The 20,916-nt window shown below is 41.1% G+C and overlaps 1 protein-coding gene across 1 annotated transcript in view; it reads left to right on the top strand.

Moving 5' to 3' along the window:
* Window positions 1-6,437: 6,437 nt before the first annotated feature.
* The window catches only part of LOC131930557 (nitric oxide synthase-like), a 39,525-nt gene continuing 25,046 nt past the window's right edge, over window positions 6,438-20,916 (top strand). The window contains 4 exon segments of the mRNA XM_059287099.1: window positions 6,438-6,539; window positions 14,827-14,969; window positions 18,464-18,626; window positions 19,401-19,492. Coding sequence (XP_059143082.1) covers window positions 6,453-6,539; window positions 14,827-14,969; window positions 18,464-18,626; window positions 19,401-19,492 — 485 coding nt within the window. The 5' untranslated portion in view covers window positions 6,438-6,452.

Below are 20,916 nucleotides of genomic sequence, written 5' to 3'. Positions count from 1 at the left end.
GAGTGATGATGATGATGATGAAGAAGTCTACGACAAACTAAATAGGGGCAGATAGCTCAATGTTAGATATGTTAGGCTGCTGGAAGGATTTTAACAAACATATACACATTTTTTTTAGTCGTGGCCTAATAATATGTCTATTTATTTAGAACGAATGACTCAAATGTGGAAATAATTCTGTCATAAAATATATGTTTAGGGAAAAATGTTTTTATTATATACACACATCACCAAAATGAAAAATCACAAATGAAAAAAAAATGCACTAAAAATTTAAAAAGTAAATTTAGTTTGGTGTTACCTTATTAAACCTACTTGTTAGGCGACTAAAAATAAAACTCTGGGCGCTCAATGATGAAAATTTAACACGCCTTTAATTACTTTAGAGTATGGAAACCTATCAATGAACTCCCCATGAAGGGGAATAGATTCTCCATAAGTGAGTGCCTATTCAATATTTAATTCAGACTTCTTTCTCCGAGAGGCCACTTAAAACTTTCGACTTAAATTTTTTTTTTGGGGGGGGGGGGGGGTAGGGCGGACACTGGTTGAAGAATTAAAATTAAATTAATCTGCGATTAAAATGTTATTTATTTCGGGAGTTTCTGAAAGAATCCCTGGTTTCCTGTTCAGTTACTTTTTTGGCAGGTTTTCTGGCGTTTGTGGATCCCCCCAAGACATCAAGTTCAGATTTTGGTCCACTCCCGGAGTTTTCGTTTTTTCCCCTATACCTACCGTCAGGGGCGTAGCGAGGGGGGGGGGGGGCGACATCAAGTTCAGAGTTTTGGTCCACTCCCGGAGTTTTCGTTTTTTCCCCTATACCTACCGTCAGGGGCGTAGCGAGGGGGGGGGGCGACATCAAGTTCAGAGTTTTGGTCCACTCCCGGAGTTTTCGTTTTCCCCTATACCTACCGTCAGGGGCGTAGCGAGGGGCGGGCGGGGGGCGGACCGCACCGGGTGACACCATTTAGGGGGGTGACACCAAGGCAAAAAATAGCAAAATATATGGAGAAAAATGAAAATTCCACTTAACTAAGTGATTAATTCAAGTGTTAAATAGTCTTTTAAGAGGTAGCAAATCGAAAGTTTGAGGGGGGGGGGGTGCAAATCAAAAGTTTGAGGGGGGGGGGGTGCAAAAAATTGGAAATTGAAACTTTTGTCCCCGGGAAGGGTCGCTACGCCTGGGGGTGACAGCATTATGTGCCGCACCGGGTGACACCCGACCTCGCTACGCCACTGACCACCATATAAGGAAAGTATTTCGCCGTCCGCCCGTTCGCGAGATCTGCAGCACCAAATGACGCAGGTATTTCCAGGCGGTGCTAAGATTGGCAAATACCTGTTGGGCTAGGTTTGATATCTTCGTCTGTTCCTCCCTACACAATGCCCACACTTCCAAATATAGAAAGCTGTCTACTTGATGCAGTGGCGTAGCGAGGTCGGGTGTCACCCGGTGCGGCACTTAATGGTGTCACCCCCTCAGGGACAAACTTTCAATTTTCGATTTGCACCCCCCCCCTCGAACTTTCGATTTGCACCCCCCCCCCCCTTCAATTCAAACTTTCGATTTGCATCCCCGTCAAACTTTTGATTTGCACTCCCCCCCTCCTCAATTTTTACTTTCTCGTATATACGAAGTATAGAGAAAGTCTTGTAATCGTGCAAAAAAAAAAAATCGAGATTTTTGCAAATCTCGACGTTTTGCATCTCACTGATACGGAAAAACATAATTTTGCAATCTTGTCCGTATGTCTGTGTGTCTGTGTGTGTGTCTGTGTGTGTGTGTGTCCGTGTGTAAACACGATAACTTGAGTACCGTTACAGCTAGGTTGATGAAATTTCATATATAAGTATTTTATCAAAATCGTAGATCCGTATCAACTTTTGAGCGATTTCCGACAACCGGAAGTGGTACTTTTTCTACTTTGAATTTTTCAAAAGCCTATAACTTGAGTACTATTTCAGATAGATAAATTAAATTTCACATGTAAGTAAAAGATCTAATTCTCTACCTTCTGTTAAATTTTGAGTAATTTCCGTTGACCGGAAGTAGTAATTTACGCTACTTCCGATTTCTCAAAAAACTAATGTAAATTTTTAAAGTACTAATAATATTGCGCACTATTATGCGCTTTTTTTTATTTCGCGTTCACTTGGTGTGCAATTAATTTGTCTACGAGATTTTATTCTATTTTTAAAACTTTAAGTATTTAAAATGGATTAAAAATCATGTCTAGAAGTCTATAGCCCGAGTTCCCATCCCCTGTTATTTTATATAAGAATATTCGAGAAAGTTTAGGGGAGATCACTCCCGGTTTATTTCTCTATATATTTTACTAATTTTTGCCTTGGTGTCATCCCCCTAAATGGTGTCACCCTGTGCGGTCCGCAACCCCCTCCCCCCCCCCCCTTGCTACGCCTCTGACTTGATGTATGGTTTGGTTCTCTCCTTTTTACATCCCCATCTTGTTTATGATACATTTAAAAAAATATTTTTACTTTTTGGTGATTATCTCTCATTTCTACTAGTTTTTTATTCTCGCTCAAAACTGTAGGCTACATTTCTCCTGAGTGTTATGGTTTCTGTGTGATAGTAAGGCCACATCATCAGCAAATTCTAAGTCTTCCAGTATTTGTGTCACGGTTTCTGTGTGATAGTAAGGCAATATCAACAGCAAATTCTAAGTCTTCCAGTATTTGTGTTATGGTTTCTGTGTGATAGTAAGGCAATATCATCAGCAAATTCTAAGTCTTACAGTATTTGTGTCATGGTGTCTGTGTGATTGTTCGCTTACGACAATAAAATTAGTTGATTTTAGAGCTAAAAATATACAATCTGCAACCGAATTCTGGCAAATAAGTTTAGGCATAATATTGACCCCCCCCCCAATCACCCACACCCCCATCCTTTAAAAAAGAAACAAGCAATTCAAATGTATTGAATCTGAAAGCGTGGTAACCAAAAATAAAATAAAAATTCACTTGTTAGACTAAAAGCATTATAGACTAACCCTAGCAAGGAGAGGAAAAAATGCCTGACCGAATTTTGCTCAACAGATACATTACTAGGAAAGGGATGGAAATATGCTTTACATATATGTCATTAGATAGATGTGTTTTTAGGTATAGGGCATCTAGATCTAATTACTTTGTGACGAAATAATGGAGGTGAGGAGGGGGGCTGAAAGGGGCCCTGATTTTTTATTTGCACTTACATATTAAATTTAATTTTCCGACAGACTTCTGTTTTATTTAAATTAAGTGACCGTCGGAGCGTTAAAATGACAAGCTATTTTACTTAACCAAATGTAAACAACGCAAACATGAGTTATTCCCCATGAAATAACTTCAAAACGCCCCAGCCTCCCTCTAACGTTAACATCGGTTCTCAATGCTTTCTGCTCAAAAGCTGTTTTCATAAAGCGACACTCCCTTAATGTTATAAATTTAATTACTGTCCCCCTAATCTGAAAATCAACAAGTTTAGGAAAAATAAAACACTGACGTAACACAACAGGCTAGAAAAATCAAGTTTTACACCATACTATGGCTCCGTTGTTTTAATAGACCATTGGATGATTGAGCCATTGTAAAATTACAAGTACAAAGCTTGGGCAGTGGCGTAGGCAAGGAGGGGGTTAAGGGGTAAAGGGGGTATAACCCCTCCCATGGACCGATATATATATATATATATATATATATATATATATATATATATATATATATATATATATATATATATATATATATATAGGATTGTATAAATGTGGAAAAATGTTTGAACCCCTCCCATGACCAATTCCTGGCTACGCCACTGAGCTTGGGCACTAAGTTGAGAAGAGCCAGATGTTGACGGTGTATCTCCACACGTTATATTGACCCAGCACATGCGTTTATGAATAAGTCGTCTTATAGCTAACAACACAAGGACCCGCTAGTGATAGGCAAAGCCTATAACGCCGTAAACCAAACATAATTAAAAATGTATAGGCTTACGGGTTCGGCTTTTTGCATCGTTCGAAATTACAACAACGTTAGGTAGGAATGTTTTTGAATGTTGGGCAGTGTTTCTTCCAGACGTTTGTCTCCGGGGGGGGGGGGGGGGGGGACACTAGAAATTTTCGGGTGGGGGGGGGGGGGCGGTAGACTTTCTTGGGGGGGAGGGGGGCGGACACTGTATATACATTTTATTTCGTTCGGGGGGTGGGGGTGGGGGCGGAGGAGATGCCTGGAAGAAACTCTGTTGTAGGCTCTAGTTATTTGAAGTAACAGATCAGTTAGTGACGTTGTTTTTTATGTATTGAAGTAATATTAATTATAATTCAAACCTAACCTAGGCGCTAGGTCTGAGAATCAATGATAAGACTGTGTATCTCAAAAGAATTTGAAAAAAAAGAAGTGATAAAGCCATAACTCATTGACAGTTACGGATTAAGGGCTTACCAGTAGGCCACCAATTTATTTTCTGTTAGTAGGCCACCAATTTTCTGTTAGTAGGCCACCAATTTTCTATTAACGACGATCGTTAAAATTTTCCTATCAATCTTTTTTTTTTTTGTTGTTGCTTACAAACTAAATGAATGTTGTATATTCAAATCAGAAGCTTTCTTCCCTCTGTATTTAATGCGCGCTCTCACTAAAACAAATGTGATTTTAATTGACCTCGGTTATAAAACTCGACTAGTGAATAAATTACATCAGTCTAGCTTTCTCTGTCAGATCGAAAAGTGTTACGTGGACCGATCACACATACAAACAAAATACAAAGTGACATATCTATTCTAACCTTGCGCCTTCCGTTGGATCTAGCAGCACTATAACCCTAACAAGTTTACAAGAGTAGACTATTTAGAAAGGTATGTTTTTAAATTTTGTTATCTGAATTTTATGTTTGTATAGTTATGCTTTTTAAAAGATAAATCAGTTGATCGTTTGTGGAAATTTAAAACAATACGAGCCGGCCCGCGGCATATCATACGCCGCTATTTAGTTGTTGTTTTTTCTACTTTTCAGTAATTCATAATTTGTGAATTCGACACTACCAACGCTGCCACTGAAAATATTTCTTTAAAACACTATAAGTAGCTCGTTAAGGACCATAACCCCCCCCCCCCCTTCCTCCCCCCCCCAACTTTTAAAATCGTTTCAAACTAAATTATCTGCCCCTAATAGCCGTCACTAAACCCGACTCCACGAAGGTAAACATAGCGTGAACCACAGCTCACTAAGACCATGTAGGGGTGGGGATGGTAGGGAGCGCGTTTACAGCTTGTTTTCTAGCGTCTCCCAGAAGAGAATTATATATATATAGATAATAATAATTGCAATCCGAATTGCTATTTTCGAAAATAGATTTTTTTCTTATGAAATTTATAAAAAAATTGTAATGTCGTTTCTCAATGTATGTTCAATGCGCTTACCTTCTATTACATCATTTGAACTTATCGTTCTCTGTCAGTGGCGTCACTAGATCGGGCGTCACTCATTGGTGTCGTAATTGAGGGTGTAGACCCCCCTCCACCAACACCAAAACAAATTTAAAATGTAACAGTTTTATTTTGTTGTCACTCCTTCTCCTACTATTTTAATTGGACAACACATGGTGTTGACAGTAAATTCTGCGTTTTTCGATTTGTTGTCACTGTTACGGGTTATGTGGAGGTTAGGTTAGAATATTCTAGAACTTACGGGATGGTATAGACGTGAATTCAGTTAACCCCGTGTGTTTTTGTATTGTTATCCCATGGTGAATATTCTAGAACTTACGAGATGGTATAGACATGAATTCAATTAACCCCGTGTGTTTTTGTATTGTTATTCCAAGGTCCGGGTATAAATGGTGTGTGAAATTTTTTGAGGATGTTGTAGGCAGTGACGCCGTGAAACGGGGGTGTGGGGGGTGCGGACCGCACCGGGTGACGCCATTTAGGGGGGGGGGGGGGAGAGTGACACCAAGAGAAAATGTACTTAATGTACACAATCACCATCTCGGCAAGAGGGGGGGGGGGGGGGGTGACAACTGAACGTAATCATGCAAACTATAGAGAAAACGATGCTACATCCAGCACTAATAACAACTGCCTTTAGATAAATATCGTTAGTATTAAATGTGAATACTTTAAAGATTTTTTTTTACCGTGGGGGGGGGGGGGGGGGGGGAAGAGGGGTTACACCAACTGCAAAATTTACAGGGACAAAAATAAAGGGAGGTGACACCATGAGGTGCCCCACCGGGTGATACCCGACCTAGCGACGCCAATGGCTGTAGGTAGGATGTAGTATACGGCTTGTGCAACTGTACTCTCTAGACGCTTTGACATTGCTACTTTTTTTTTCAACCGCTGGGCTATAAATAGAAACAAAATAAGTTATCTTCTCCTGTCTGTAGAATAAGTTCCCCGACCCTCGGGCGCCGGAAGTCATCAGACAGACGAGGTTCGGTCAGCACCAGAATGGACAGCTCCAAAAAATTTGCCAAGGTCGAAAACCTGCTGGACGAGAGAAGTTACGTGGACACGCTGCACCAGAAGGCGATAACGGTAGGTTGGTTGTGTTGGTTGTTGGATCTGTTGTGGTGCGGAGTTAGACAATCTAAAGATAAAAATCGAATCTGTCGTTTCTTTAAGACATTTTTCTACGGTGAGGGGGGGGGGGGGGGTGGGAGGGAGTGGTTTAAATTTTGGGAAGCTTTGGGAAGTTGTTAAGAATACTCATGGAAAGGTTTCTGTGAAAAAATATATTTTAAATTCTCATGGGTGGCGCCCCTGCAGGGCGCGATTTATTTTTTTTTCTCTATATACGGTATATAAAATAACGTCGATTTCGGTTTTACACCGTTCATCCGATCGCCATAAAATTTAATTTTGCATGGTGACCCCTGGCAGGATGTGATTTGGCGCCCTGGTTTTTCCCATGAGCGCTATGGCAACTACGTTCGGTCTAAACAGTGTGATAGACAATGGATAAGATGGGGCGTTACAAACGCTTACTAAATTGAATCAGGTGTGTCAACCTGCGCCCTTGTAGGGTGAGATTCGGCTGCAAAAAAAATTTCAGTTTCGGCCCCCAAAGGCTTACATGGGCTGCTGAAGGCCATGTAATACGTTTTACTTTAATAATCAGAAAAATTAACCAAGGTTAGATCATTAACTGGGATGTTTCTTTTTGTCCGTAAAATAATCAAACAGTTTAGTCACTTTGCGAATGATGCAATAAGCATCTATTTTTAGACAATCCAATCAGAAATTGAGATCGATCATCTAATAATAGACCATTAGTAACGCTAACATTTTGCATCAGTCACACTGATGTTTAAAACACGTCACATATTTTTTTTTACGTGTTAAAGAAAAAAATCCTGTTCATTTGTGTCACTTTAGCAATCTGCATCATTGTTAATAGGATGCTGTTTGTCACTCTGGGTTATCCTATGAGCACGATGGCGCCTGACAGTTTTAAGGAGCCAGGGTCGTACGCGGCGCCTATAAGGTAGTGTAATCGTGGGGGGTGGGGGAGGGGGAAGCATGGTCGGTCACCGAAGTGTGTTCTACCTCATTATTTCGGTGAGTGATTAATGTACAATCAAGGATTTCATGCGGTAGTGTAGGTAAACCCGTGTCCCGATATTTGTGATCCAAGCGCAGGAATTGTTTACATTTAAATTACTGTTACGTCCGGGTTAGCTTCGAATTCAAGAACAACGCTTCGTGTATAACTTCACTCCTTTTATTTGTCTCAATGCATTCAAGCGTACCATAACAGCCCTCGTCCTAACCGCTACTAACCCGCTGACTGCCAACTAACTAACCCTGACAACCATTCACTCCAGCTTTTATACCGCATTCGACCTTGGGATAACAATACACAAACACACCGGGGTTAACAATATTCTAGGGTAAACTCAACTCACACACTCACTCTCCCCTAATTCTAGATCATTCTATCCTATTCTAGTCTAACCTACACTGACCCGTAACACTACCCCCCACCCAAGTATTTGTAGTACATACTACAAATACTAACTAAATCCCCAAATCCTAAGTTAACCTAGAGGGCGAAAACAAACAGAGACAAAATAGATAAATAGATAAATAAAATAATTTTAAAAAACAAACAAAAAAAATAAAAAATAATGATTTGACAGGTATACTACACCAAGAGGAGAGTAAATAAATAATGCATTTATACATCTCTGTGTACATGAATCCAAGACAAACAACCGAGTAAAAATAACCGGAAAAAAAACAGCAAAAAAAACAAACCAACAAATCTGTGGTTTAAATTACAATTTACATCTCAGACTCCCGATTTAAAATTTCTTGACAAAAAATCCGCTAGAAGATTATCCCTCCCCGGAATGTGTTCTATAGTAAATTTATATTCCTGTAGCAGTAAGGACCAGCGTGTCAGTCTGGCATTATTGAACCTACATTTATGAAGGTATTTTAGAGCACGCTGGTCCGTCTGCAGTACAAAGCTAGCGTTGTATAAATACAACGCTAGTTTGCCTGTGGCCCAGACAATTGCTAGGCACTCTCTTTCTATAGTAGAGTACCGAGTCTCTCTCGGTTGGAGTTTCCTGCTGATGTATTTTACTGGTCTCAGGACCCCATTTCTCATTTGCATCAAGGCTGCCCCGATACCTCGTGACGAGGCGTCGGTCCTGAGAATAAATTGCTCATTAATATTAGGTAAAATAAGAAATGGTTCTGAGTTCAAGTGTTTCTGGACCAGTCTTAAAGCACGGTTACATTCATCTGACCACACGACCTTTTCAGGTTTACCCTTTGCTAACAAGTCTGTCAGTATTGCGTTGGCCTCGCTGAATTCTGGTATAAATTTAGCATAATACCCTATAAGACCCACTAATGATCTTACCTCTTTCTTTGTGGTGGGTATTGCTACGTTTAAGATTTTGTTTACCTTGTTTCTCTCTGGTGTCAGTAGCCCCCTCCCCACTATGTGCCCTAGGAAATTAATTTTTTCAAACCCTAGCTCTAATTTGGCAGGTCTTACTGTCAGGCCCGCGTCCCTCAATCTATTGAACACCGCCTTTATTGCCATGAGGTGTTCCTCCCATGTCTCGCTGTAGATACAGATGTCATCAAAAAATGACACCACATTTTCCAAGTCTTTTAATACGACTCGCATTAATCTGGCGAATGTGGCGGGTGCCGTGCATAGGCCAAAGGGCAGGTAATTAAACTGAAATAGGCCCCAGGGTGTGACAAATGCGGTGAGTTTTTTGCTGTCATTTTGCATGGGGATCTGCCAATACCCTTTTGTGAGGTCGAGTTTAGTAAAATATTTTGCCCTATTTAATTTAGCGAACAGCTCATCTGTATCTGGGATGGGTTCCGCGTCGTAGACTGTGACTGCGTTAAGTCTCTTATAGTCTACACAGAACCGTGTCGACCCATCTTTTTTCTTAACTAGTACTACAGGTGCGCTGAAGTCGGAGTCGGACCTCTCTATTATCCCCAGTCTCTCCATTTCGTCCATCTCTTTCTTCATAAGCTCTCTTCGGGCGTATGGTATGCAGTAGGGTTTCGTTCTTATTGCTCTGGTGTTGGTCAGTTTTATTTTATGTTCTAGTAAACTTGTTTTTCCAGGTAAGTTGCTAATTACAGCTGTGTACTCTTGGATAATTTTGTCTAGATCCGTCCGCTGTGTTTTTGTCAGGGTGTCTCCTATTTTGATATCACTTAACTTAGTTTCCTCCAGTATGTCAGGAGTTTTTATTGTGTCCAATGGAATACCCGGTTCCATGTCCTCCTCATCTGTTAGTGATACTTGGTTTACTTCTTCTGCCTCCACCACTCCTGACACTGCCGCTAACATGGGGTGTCCCTTGCTGTCGTCTGGTTTTTGTCTGTGATGGTACAGCATCATCCGATTTACATGGACCACCTTAGTGCTGTCCCCTGTTTTAATAACATAGTCCAAGTCTCCGATTTTTTTTAAGACTTCGTAAGGTCCCGCCCACCTTAGCTCAAGTTTGTTTAATAGTTGGGGCTTCAGTATCAGTACATGATCCCCCACTTTGATATCTTTGGTTGTTGCTGATCTATCGTAGTAGCCCTTTGCTTTATCTTTCTCATTTTCTGATTTGCGGGTTGCATAACTGCATGCCGTTTGCAACTGCTGCTTAAGGTCCAGCAGGTAGTCATATGCAGCTCTTGTCTTATATTCCCTTACTTCTCCTGTGAGGATATCCTTTAGGATGCTCATCGGGCCCCTCACTTTCCTGCCGAACATAAGTTCGAATGGCGGGTAACCAGTGCTTTCGTTTGGAACTTCTCTGTAGGCGAAAAGTGCTGCTGGGATGAACACGTCCCAATCGTCATCCTTGTCTATAGCTACTTTCTTTAGCATTTCCTTCAAAGTTCCATTCCATCGTTCTACCGCCCCGTTGGCCATGGCGTGATATGCCGAAGCGTGAATGATTTTAATCCCCAACATTTTAGACACGGTGCAGAAAATTTCCGACGTGAACTGGGTCCCGTTATCTGAGAGTATGACTTCCGGGAATCCCATCCTCGTGAAGATGGAGAGTAGCGCATCTTGGATCTCTGCTGCCGTTACACTTTTCAGCGGTACGGCTTCTGGCCACCGTGTGCATATGTCTACGGCTGTGAGTATGAATCTGTTCTTTTTTTTCGTTTGAGTTAGTGGCCCCACAATATCTACGGCGATTTTCTCAAACGGTTGTCCCACTACCTCAGTTCTACCCAGAGGCGCCTTGCCACCAACATTCTTTTTGCTTTTCTGGCAGACATCACAACTTTCGCAGTAACGCCTGATATCCTCCCCTGCCCCTGGCCAGCTAAATTGTGACAGAATTCTGGCTTTCGTTCTTGCTACACCCATGTGCCCCGCCATAGGTGTGTCGTGTCCTAATTTCAGGATGGTGGGCCTAAGTCCCCTTGGGATTGCTAGTCTAATCTGATCTTCTGTTTTGCTGTGTTTTATGATCTTATATAATAACCCATCTATCGTTTTACATTGTTTGCCTTTTTCCGCGAGCTTCCACCACCTAGCTAATGTTTTGTCTTCGCTCTGTTGCGTTTTAAAATCTTTCGATGTCGTTATTTGGTCTAAAATCTTATGCCCCGGCTCATTTCTCTGGTTGCCCCATGCTCTAAGTTGTCCTCTGGTTTCTACCGCCGCTAATGTTAGCGAATCTTCCCTCGGTAATTTCGCGCCTGCTACATTCCCTATTATAAGTTCAGCGGGTGGATCATCTAAAAGGACGGCAAAGAACTCTCCCGTAAGGTATGGTGTTTCTATGTTGACTACAGCTCCTGGTACTCTTTTCTTATCTCCATCCGCGGTCTTTATGGTTATCCATTCTTTTGTCCATCTATTCCTTGGGACTAGAGCTTTTCGACAAGCTACGACTACAGAGCCCGTATCCCGTAGGACGGTCACCGTCCTCCCATCCAGTTTTCCTGCAACTATAGGAAGTGTCCCTCTGTCGCTTATGAATCTCCGATTAGCTCCAATGTTCCCTACAGGGACAGCGCCCTTTACTTGACTTAGGCATTGTCCACAGTCGCCGCACTCCCCGCTGAACTCTGGTACTAGTCAAATGTCTTGAATGTCCCTGAAGCCTACCCTTCTCCCTCTGTACTCATGTCCAATTTGTCTACGATTGGACCGGCACCCCGCCGCTATGTGCCCCTCAGCCCCACAGTTAAAGCATGTGATTGGGCTTCTTCTGGGACTAATATTACTACTCGGCCTAGGTTGGACCGGGCTTTGTCCTCTTCTCTCCCGTTGAAGGGTGACTTCATTTCTTGTGACCCATTCCTCTCTAATGGGGCTCTTAGATCTAGGTCTTAGGGTTCGTTTGTCCTTGTCCTCTCTAAAGGGATTCCTAGATCCTGATGCAAGTGCCATGGGGGCAACAAATGCGTCCTCTGTCACGTCGATCGGTTTTAATTTTCTGTCTGGGTAGATGTCAAAGTAGTTGTCACAGGCATTTTCTACGTCTGCTATTGTCCTCGGGTTTTGTCTGAGGATGTGCTGTCTTATGTCTTGTCCGACTGTTCTCACTATTTTGTCTTTTAAGAGTAGGTCAAACAGTCCGTCAAATGTCTTGTCACACTTGCTAGCTTCGACCCATCTTCTCAAGTAGTGTCGTACCCTCCTAATGTAACTCCCTGCTCTGTCTTGTTCTGATGGTTGGGCGCTATTAAACTTATCACTGTATCCTTGCTCCGTCAAACCAAAGTGTTTTAGGACCTCCCTTTTCAGCTTCCCATAATTCTCTTCTGCTCCCAATTCTGTTAACCACGATTCGCAGCCTATATCTAGCAGAACTTTCCTAAACTCGTGGCACCAAAACTTATCTTCTAAACCTATTTCTCGGGCTTCCCTTTCAAAAATGTCAACCACCACCTCCATATCTGTTTGGTCCCTACTGTTTCTCAGTCCAGTCAGCTTAATTCTTGGGGTCTGTGCCCTACCCCTGCCCTTTATGTCTTCCTCCCTGTTCCCCTTCTCCATTGCTAGTTCCAGCTCCTTCAATTTTAGTCTTTCTTCTGATTCAATTTTAGCCCTAGTTAGTGCCCTGTCTGCAGCCCTCTCGTCCCTTTCAGCCTGCTGCCTAGCCTTAGCCTCCGCCTCTAACAATTTAGTCTCAGCCCATTCCAACAGCTCCCTTCCCTCTAGTTTACATCTTTCCCCTAACGCTATAAAATGCTCTAGCGTTAAGCCTTCGCTAGCCATCTCACCTTATCCACTTAGGATTGGATGCCAAAATTGTAATACCCAATATAATGTTATGCAAGGGTAATCCCCGGTTGTGAGTACCGTGCCCCAGACTAATTCAAAAACACTTACCTCAAATACAAATCTGTTGTAGTAGTCCCTTCCCCTACTTTAGCCCTTCAAAAACAATGGTAAATCCTGTAATGGCCGGGTCATGTGAAGACGCAGACCTGGATCGACAAAGACAAAAGTCCTGTGACGGCAAGGCTCTGTGCTGGTAAAATCCCAGGATGGTAGAGTCCAGTGATGGCGACTTTCTATTCTGATAAAGTCCAAGGATGGTAGAATACCGTGATGGCGACTTTCTGTTCTGATAAAGTCCAAGGATGGTAGAATACCGTGATGGCGACTTTCTGTTCTGATAAAGTCCAAGGATGGTAGAATACCGTGATGGCGACTTTCTGTTCTGATAAAGTCCAAGGATGGTAGAGTCCAGTGATGGCGACTTTCTGTTCTGATAATGTCCAAGGATGGTAGAACCCAGTGATGGCGACTTTCTGTTCTGATAAAGTCTCAAGATGGTGACGTCTAGTGGTGGTGACGTCCAGTGGTAATGACGTTCTGATTGCGACTTTCTGTTCAGGTAAGGTCCCAGGATGGTATAGTCCAGTGATGATGACGTCTAGTGATGGTGACGTCTAGCGATGGTGACGTCTAGTGGTGGTGACGTCCAGTGGTAATGACGTTCTGATTGCGACTTTCTGTTCAGGTAAGGTCCCAGGATGGTATAGTCCAGTGATGATGACGTCAAGTGATGGTGACGTCTAGCGATGGTGACGTCTAGTGGTGGTGACTCCCAGTGGTACTGACGTTCTGATGGTCCCAGGATGGTATAGTCCAGTGATGATGACGTCTAGTGATGGTGACGTCTAGCGATGGTGACGTCTAGTGATGGTGACATCCAGTGGTAATGACGTTCTGATGATTGCGCTATCTTTACTTTAATACTGGCCACCAGTTGTTACGTCCGGGTTAGCTTCGAATTCAAGAACAACGCTTCGTGTATAACTTCACTCCTTTTATTTGTCTCAATGCATTCAAGCGTACCATAACAGCCCTCGTCCTAACCGCTACTAACCCGCTGACTGCCAACTAACTAACCCTGACAACCATTCACTCCAGCTTTTATACCGCATTCGACCTTGGGATAACAATACACAAACACACCGGGGTTAACAATATTCTAGGGTAAACTCAACTCACACACTCACTCTCCCCTAATTCTAGATCATTCTATCCTATTCTAGTCTAACCTACACTGACCCGTAACAATTACGCACTTTTACAAAACAAGGTCACGCGTCTAAGAATATAGGATTGATATCGCATGGATGAAACCCTTATTATATATTTAGTCGGACTTTCTTCCATTTCCGCGGTAACGCACGGGGACGGGCACGCTAGTTTCTATATACATTCTTTTTCGTTCGGGGGAAGGTGATAGACGTTCTTCGGGGGGGGGGGGGGGGTCTCTGCATCCCCCCTGAAGAGATGCCTGAAAGAAACTCTGATTGTACTCCTAATGTGGTTTCCTGGACAGGACTCCCTCCCCTGTCGATAACCCTCGAAGACTCCAAAATTTTAAAAATCATACCTCGCATATTGTTCTTAGTTTTAGGGACACGGGAGCCGGCTTTTGCGTATTTGGCACATTCGGGCATGTGTCAATTCGGGCAAGTGTTCATTCGGGCAATTGTCCATTTGGACATTAGTCACATTCAGGCAAATTTCCTTTCGGGAATTTGTCGTAGACCATAAGGACACAAGAGTGAAGCAGAAACACATATAGGCACTTAGTTAGATGGTTGCAGTTGAAACAGAGATAGATAGGGGCACATGAAACAGATAAGGGCACATGAAACAGAAATAGATAAGGGCACATGAAACAGAAATAGATAGGAGCACATGAAAAAGAAACAAAAAGGGGCACATGAAACAAAAACAAATGGGGATACATGAACCATAAATAGGTATATATAGGCTGTTAGTGCAAAACACCTTTAGAATGACAGTTTGGTTTTAGAGCTAAACACACCTTTTGACCATTTCCAGACGGTGCCGTGTAACAGTGAGCGATGTATGGGCTCCCTCATGTCCATGATGGCCCACCGGCCCACCGCGGCCCCGCGGTCTACAGAAGAGCTTTTGATCCACGCCAAAGACTTCATGGAACAGTACTACACCTCCATTAAAAAGTTGGTCTTTTAAGATATCTTTTACTCACCTAGACTTGTATACATGTTGTCATTATTTCTTGTTGAACGTCACAAAGACTTCATGGAACAATACTACACCTCCATCAAAAAGTTGGTCTTTTAAGATATCTTTTACTCACCTAGTCTTGTATAAATGTTGTCATTATTTCTTGTTGAACGTCACAAAGACTTCATGGAACAGTACTACACCCCCATCAAAAAGTTGGTCTTTTAAGATATCTTTTACTCACCTAGCCTTGTATACATGTTGTCATTATTTCTTGTTGAACGTCACAAAGACTTCATGGAACAGTACTACACCTCCATCAAAAAGTTGGTCTTTTAAGATATCTTTTACTCACCTAGACTTGTATACATGTTGTCATTATTTCTTGTTGACGTCACGAAGACTTCATGGAACAGTACTATATCTCCAACTAGAGTACTGCTTCTCCATCAGTAAGTTTTTTTTTTTTTTAAAGATATCTTTTGCTTAGCTAAACTTGTAGGCCCACTATCCTAATATATAATTCCCCATGTGCGCACTTCTCTCTCTCTCTCTCTCTCTCTCTCTCTCTCTCTATCTGTCCGCAAAATATTTTCGCCGGACATCACGTCAGAATCGGCAGCGATATATGGATACCTTTATACGGACTTTTGTTGAAATTAATATGTTAGATGTTTTAAATGTATAACCACAATTTTATTTAAAGAAGAAAAATAAAAAATAAAGGCGTATTCGAATGTAGAGAAACAGTATTATTTATGCAACCGGAAAAGCATTTCTAGATGTGAAAAAGAACGCATAATACTGTGACGTCACTAATGTTTATACATTAACTAATGACGTCATGTGCCGTGTTTACAATAAAAAGAAATGAACTATTTCATTCAAATTTGATTTAGATCTACGTACACTATGAAATGTATACAATACAATTTTTTCGGCCTAAACTCATAAAATTTATTTTATTTATTTGGATTCTAGATCTAGACATTCTAGATCTAGATCTAGACTAAATCTAAATCTACGCAATAACTAGATCTAGACGTAGACGCTAAGATCTAGATTTAGACTCTAACTTCTCTAAAATCTATTCCAAAAATAAATTTCTATATTAGGACTAAACTATTTCAAGACTTATTTATTTTATACAAAATCTTTGTTTGGAACTGGCTAATTTGGGATAAAAAAATTAATTTGAAAGAATAGTAATATTCGCGTAAGTTAAGATTTTAAAATACATGTTTCATTCTCCATATTTTATAAGGTGCCTAAATAGCGGAGATGTTAGTGTACTTTAAACCACGCAGGTGGTGCGGGTTCGAGACACACCAAGTCCATTTTTTTTTATTATGCCCGGGCTAAACTTAAAAAAAAAAAATTCTATTAGGAATCTAGATCTAGATCTAGATTGTCGGGTGTCCGATAGGGCACTTCCCGGCGCCGCAGGCGCTTCAAATTTGGCAGGATCTTGCCTTGGGGCGACAGAACACGGGGGCCGGTTGGCCGAAAAGTCTACGATGAGGGGGTCAAAACTGACCGGTACCTTATATGAGCTATAAATCGAAAAAAAAATGTCCACGGAGGAACCTCTTCATAACTCTTGAGGTCGTAGACCGACCCTCGGGCGAATTAATTAAGCAATGAAATTCTCAATGTTTTCGAAAGCCTAAGCGAAGCTGGGCAGCATGCCTAGTATAATATGTTGTCATTAGAGTTATTTCGTGTTGAACGCCATACTTGTCAAATTGAACTGGGCGTTTAGTTGTAAAATTAAAAAAACACTAATGTTATCGGTTTCACCTGAATGATCTCACTTATCACACCCGATCTCACTTCTCGCACATCTAGTTTAACTTATCATCACCGGGTCTCACTTTTCGCACATCTAGTTTAACTTATCATCACCGGGTCTCACTTTTCGCACATCTAGTTTAACTTATCATCACCGGGTCTCACTTTTCGCACATCTAGTTTAACTTATTATCACCGGGTCTCACTTTTCGCACATCTAGTTTAACTTATCATTACCGGGTCTCACTTTTCGCACATCTAGTTTATTTTATCATCACCGGGTCTCACTTTTCGCACATCTAGTTTAACTTATCATCACCGGGTCTCACTTTTCGCACATCTAGTTTAACTTATCATCACCGGGTCTCACTTTTCGCACATCTAGTTTAACTTATCATCACCGGGTCTCACTTTTCGCACATCTAGTTTAACTTATCACACGTCCAGTCTCACTTATCACAAATCAAGTTTTACTCAGTGCACACCTAGTCTCACTTTTCAGTCAACTAGTTTCACCTTCAGCTATGTCCACGGAGGAACCTCTTCATAACTCTTGAGGTCGTAGACCGACCCTCGGGCGAATTAATTAAGCAATGAAATTCTCAATGTTTTCGAAAGCCTAAGCGAAGCTGGGCAGCATGCCTAGTATAATATGTTGTCATTAGAGTTATTTCGTGTTGAACGCCATACTTGTCAAATTGAACTGGGCGTTTAGTTGTAAAATTAAAAAAACACTAATGTTATCGGTTTCACCTGAATGATCTCACTTATCACACCCGATCTCACTTCTCGCACATCTAGTTTAACTTATCATCACCGGGTCTCACTTTTCGCACATCTAGTTTAACTTATCATCACCGGGTCTCACTTTTCGCACATCTAGTTTAACTTATCATCACCGGGTCTCACTTTTCGCACATCTAGTTTAACTTATCATCACCGGGTCTCACTTTTCGCACATCTAGTTTAACTTATCATCACCGGGTCTCACTTTTCGCACATCTAGTTTAACTTATCATTACCGGGTCTCACTTTTCGCACATCTAGTTTAACTTATCACCGGGTCTCACTTTTCGCACAACTAGTTTAACTTATCATCACCGGGTCTCACTTTTCGCACATCTAGTTTAACTTATCATCACCGGGTCTCACTTTTCGCACATCTAGTTTAACTTATCATCACCGGGTCTCACTTTTCGCACATCTAGTTTAACTTATCACACGTCCAGTCTCACTTATCACAAATCAAGTTTTACTCAGTGCACACCTAGTCTCACTTTTCAGTCAACTAGTTTCACCTTCAGCTATTCTAGTCTTAGTTTCCACGCACAGTCTCACTTCGCACCTAGATTGTCTCGGCCACCTCACTGATAAACATCCCTTGGGAACTGAACATTTTTTAGAATAATGCTGATACGACTGTAGGGCAAACATATTCTTCCAACTATCTGCTTTTATGTTGTCTTTTGGTACTTTTGTACAGTGGTACCTCGGTATACTAGTTTGCTGACAAATCTGACTTTTGAGATACGAGCTCTCGAAGGAGTTAGAATTTGCTTTAAGATAAGAGCAGTTTGACAACCCAGCAACGGAACGAATTAAACTGGTAACTCGAGGTAACAGTGGGTTTTTTTTTCGTTCAGTGTTATCGATTATTGTTAAAAGAAGTTATCGGTTACTTTAACCTGTCCCACAGAAACAACACCCCCGACCATTTCAAGAGGTTGACGGAGATCCAGGAATCTGTGGAGCGGACTGGCACCTACGAGCTGACCACAGCAGAGCTGACCTTTGGTGCCAAGTTGGGCTGGAGGAACGCGCCCAGGTGTATCGGCAGGATACAGTGGTCCAAGTTACAGGTCAGTGGTCCAAACCACAGGTCAGTGGTCCCAGCTACAGGTCAGTGGTCCAAGCTACAGGTCAGTGGTCCATGCTACAGGTCAGTGGTCCAAGCTACAGGTTAGTGGTCCAAGCTACAAGTCAGTGGTCGCAGCTACAGGTCAGTTGTGGTCCAGGTTACAGGTCAGTTGTGGTCCAGGTTACAGGTCAGTGGTCCAGGCTAAGGTCAGTTGTGGTCCAGGCTAATAGATAAGTGATCCAGGCTACAGGTCAGTTGTCCAAGTTACAGTTCAGTGACTCCACATCTTTTGCCAATGAAAACTGCGTGGTGTTTTTAAACACAAAAGTTTTATCGACATCTTCCTTGCTAGTTCGCAGGTTTTTGACATACACAATCTCACTGTTCGCAGGTTTTTGACATACACAATTTCATTGTTCGCAGGTATTTGACATACACAATCTCACTGTTCGCAGGTATTTGACATACACAATTTCACTGTTCGCAGGTTTTTGACATACACAATTTCACTGTTCGCAGGTATTTGTCATACACAATTTCACTGTTCGCAGGTTTTTGACATACACAATTTCACTGTTCGCAGGTTTTTGACATACACAATTTCACTGTTCGCAGGTTTTTGACATACACAATTTCACTGTTCGCAGGTTTTTGACATACACAATTTCACTGTTCGCAGGTTTTTGACATACACAATTTCACTGTTCGCAGGTTTTTGACATACACAATTTCACTGTTCGCAGGTTTTTGACATACACAATTTCACTGTTCGCAGGTTTTTGACGCCCGCCACATCTTGACAGCCAGGGGCATGTACGAGGCGTTGTGTAACCACATCAAGTACGCCACAAACAAAGGGAGTCTCAGGTGAGTACAACTTACCTTTGGCGTCATGAGATGGGTAATATTAGCAACAGCTTACATTGATGTCTTGGTCTTGTAATAGTTGAATTAGCAACTGCTTACATTGATGTCTTGTAATAGTTGAATTAGGAACAGCTTACATTGATGTCTTGTAATAGTTGAATTAGGAACAGCTTACATTGATGTCTTGTAATAGTTGAATTAGCAACAGCTTACATTGATGTCTTGTAATAGTTGAATTAGCAACAGCTTACATTGATGTCTTGTAATAGTTGAATTAGGAATAGCTTACATTGATGTCTTGTAATCGATGAATTAGGAATAGCTTACATTGATGTCTTGTAATCGATGAATTAGGAATAGCTTACATTGATGTCTTGTAATAGTTGAATTAGGAACAGCTTACATTGATGTCTTGTAATAGTTGAATTAGCAACAGCTTACATTGATGTCTTGTAATAGTTGAATTAGGAAAAGCTTACATTGATGTCTTGTAATAGTTGAATTAGGAACAGCTTACATTGATGTCTTGTAATAGTTGAATTAGCAACAGCTTATATTGATGTCTTGTAATAGTTGAGTTAGCAACTGCTTACATTGATGTCTTGTAATCGTTGAATTAGGAATAGCTTACATTGATGTCTTGTAATAGTTGAATTAGGAACAGCTTACATTGATGCTTTGTAATAATTAAATTAGGAACAGCTTACATTGATGCTTTGTAATAATTAAATTAGGAACAGCTTACCTTGATGCGTTGTAATAGTTAAATAACAAACAGCGTACATGATGAGTTGTAATACTTAAATTAGAAAAAAAAACTCCAACCCGAATGTTTTATAAAAGGCTTATAGGGCCAGTTTAATATGACCTTTATGTTATGGTTCACCAAGGATGTACATTGTACTATGGGGCTCTTGTTAAAGTTGTATGATTCACAGAAAAATGCGCAATCGGAAAACTGCGCAAAAGGAAAAATGCGCAAAAAGAAAATTGCGCAAATACAAACGAATTACACTAATACACTTTACCTTTGTCCAATTTCGATGAAATCTTTTATTATGCTACTACTGTACATGTAGTCACTCTTTTTAAATTTCTGTAAAAGCTCGAAAAAAAAAATATTAAAAAAAACCCTCCGGACTTTCCTTGTGCAGTTTTCCGTTGCGCAGTTTTCAGTAGCGTATCTTTCCGATAAAAAGTCATTTTGTGTTTCCTTAAGTAATATAAGGTTATCGAAAGGTTATCGAAATTAATAGTATAATGTAGTATAATTAAAACGTACTGTTGAAGGATTAATTAAGCTATAATGATATGTATAATTATGTTAAACACACTTTTAAAAACTTTTATCTTTATTACCTCTTTCATCCATAATGTTTTGACATTATTAGGTCAGATATAACCATACACTTAATTAACTGTTG

This window comes from Physella acuta, unplaced genomic scaffold (genome assembly GCF_028476545.2).
Source record: "Physella acuta isolate Inbredline_101_S28 unplaced genomic scaffold, ASM2847654v3 ptg001799l, whole genome shotgun sequence".
Classification (NCBI taxonomy): domain Eukaryota; kingdom Metazoa; phylum Mollusca; class Gastropoda; family Physidae; genus Physella; species Physella acuta.
This window is presented reverse-complemented; position numbering and strand designations above follow the sequence as displayed.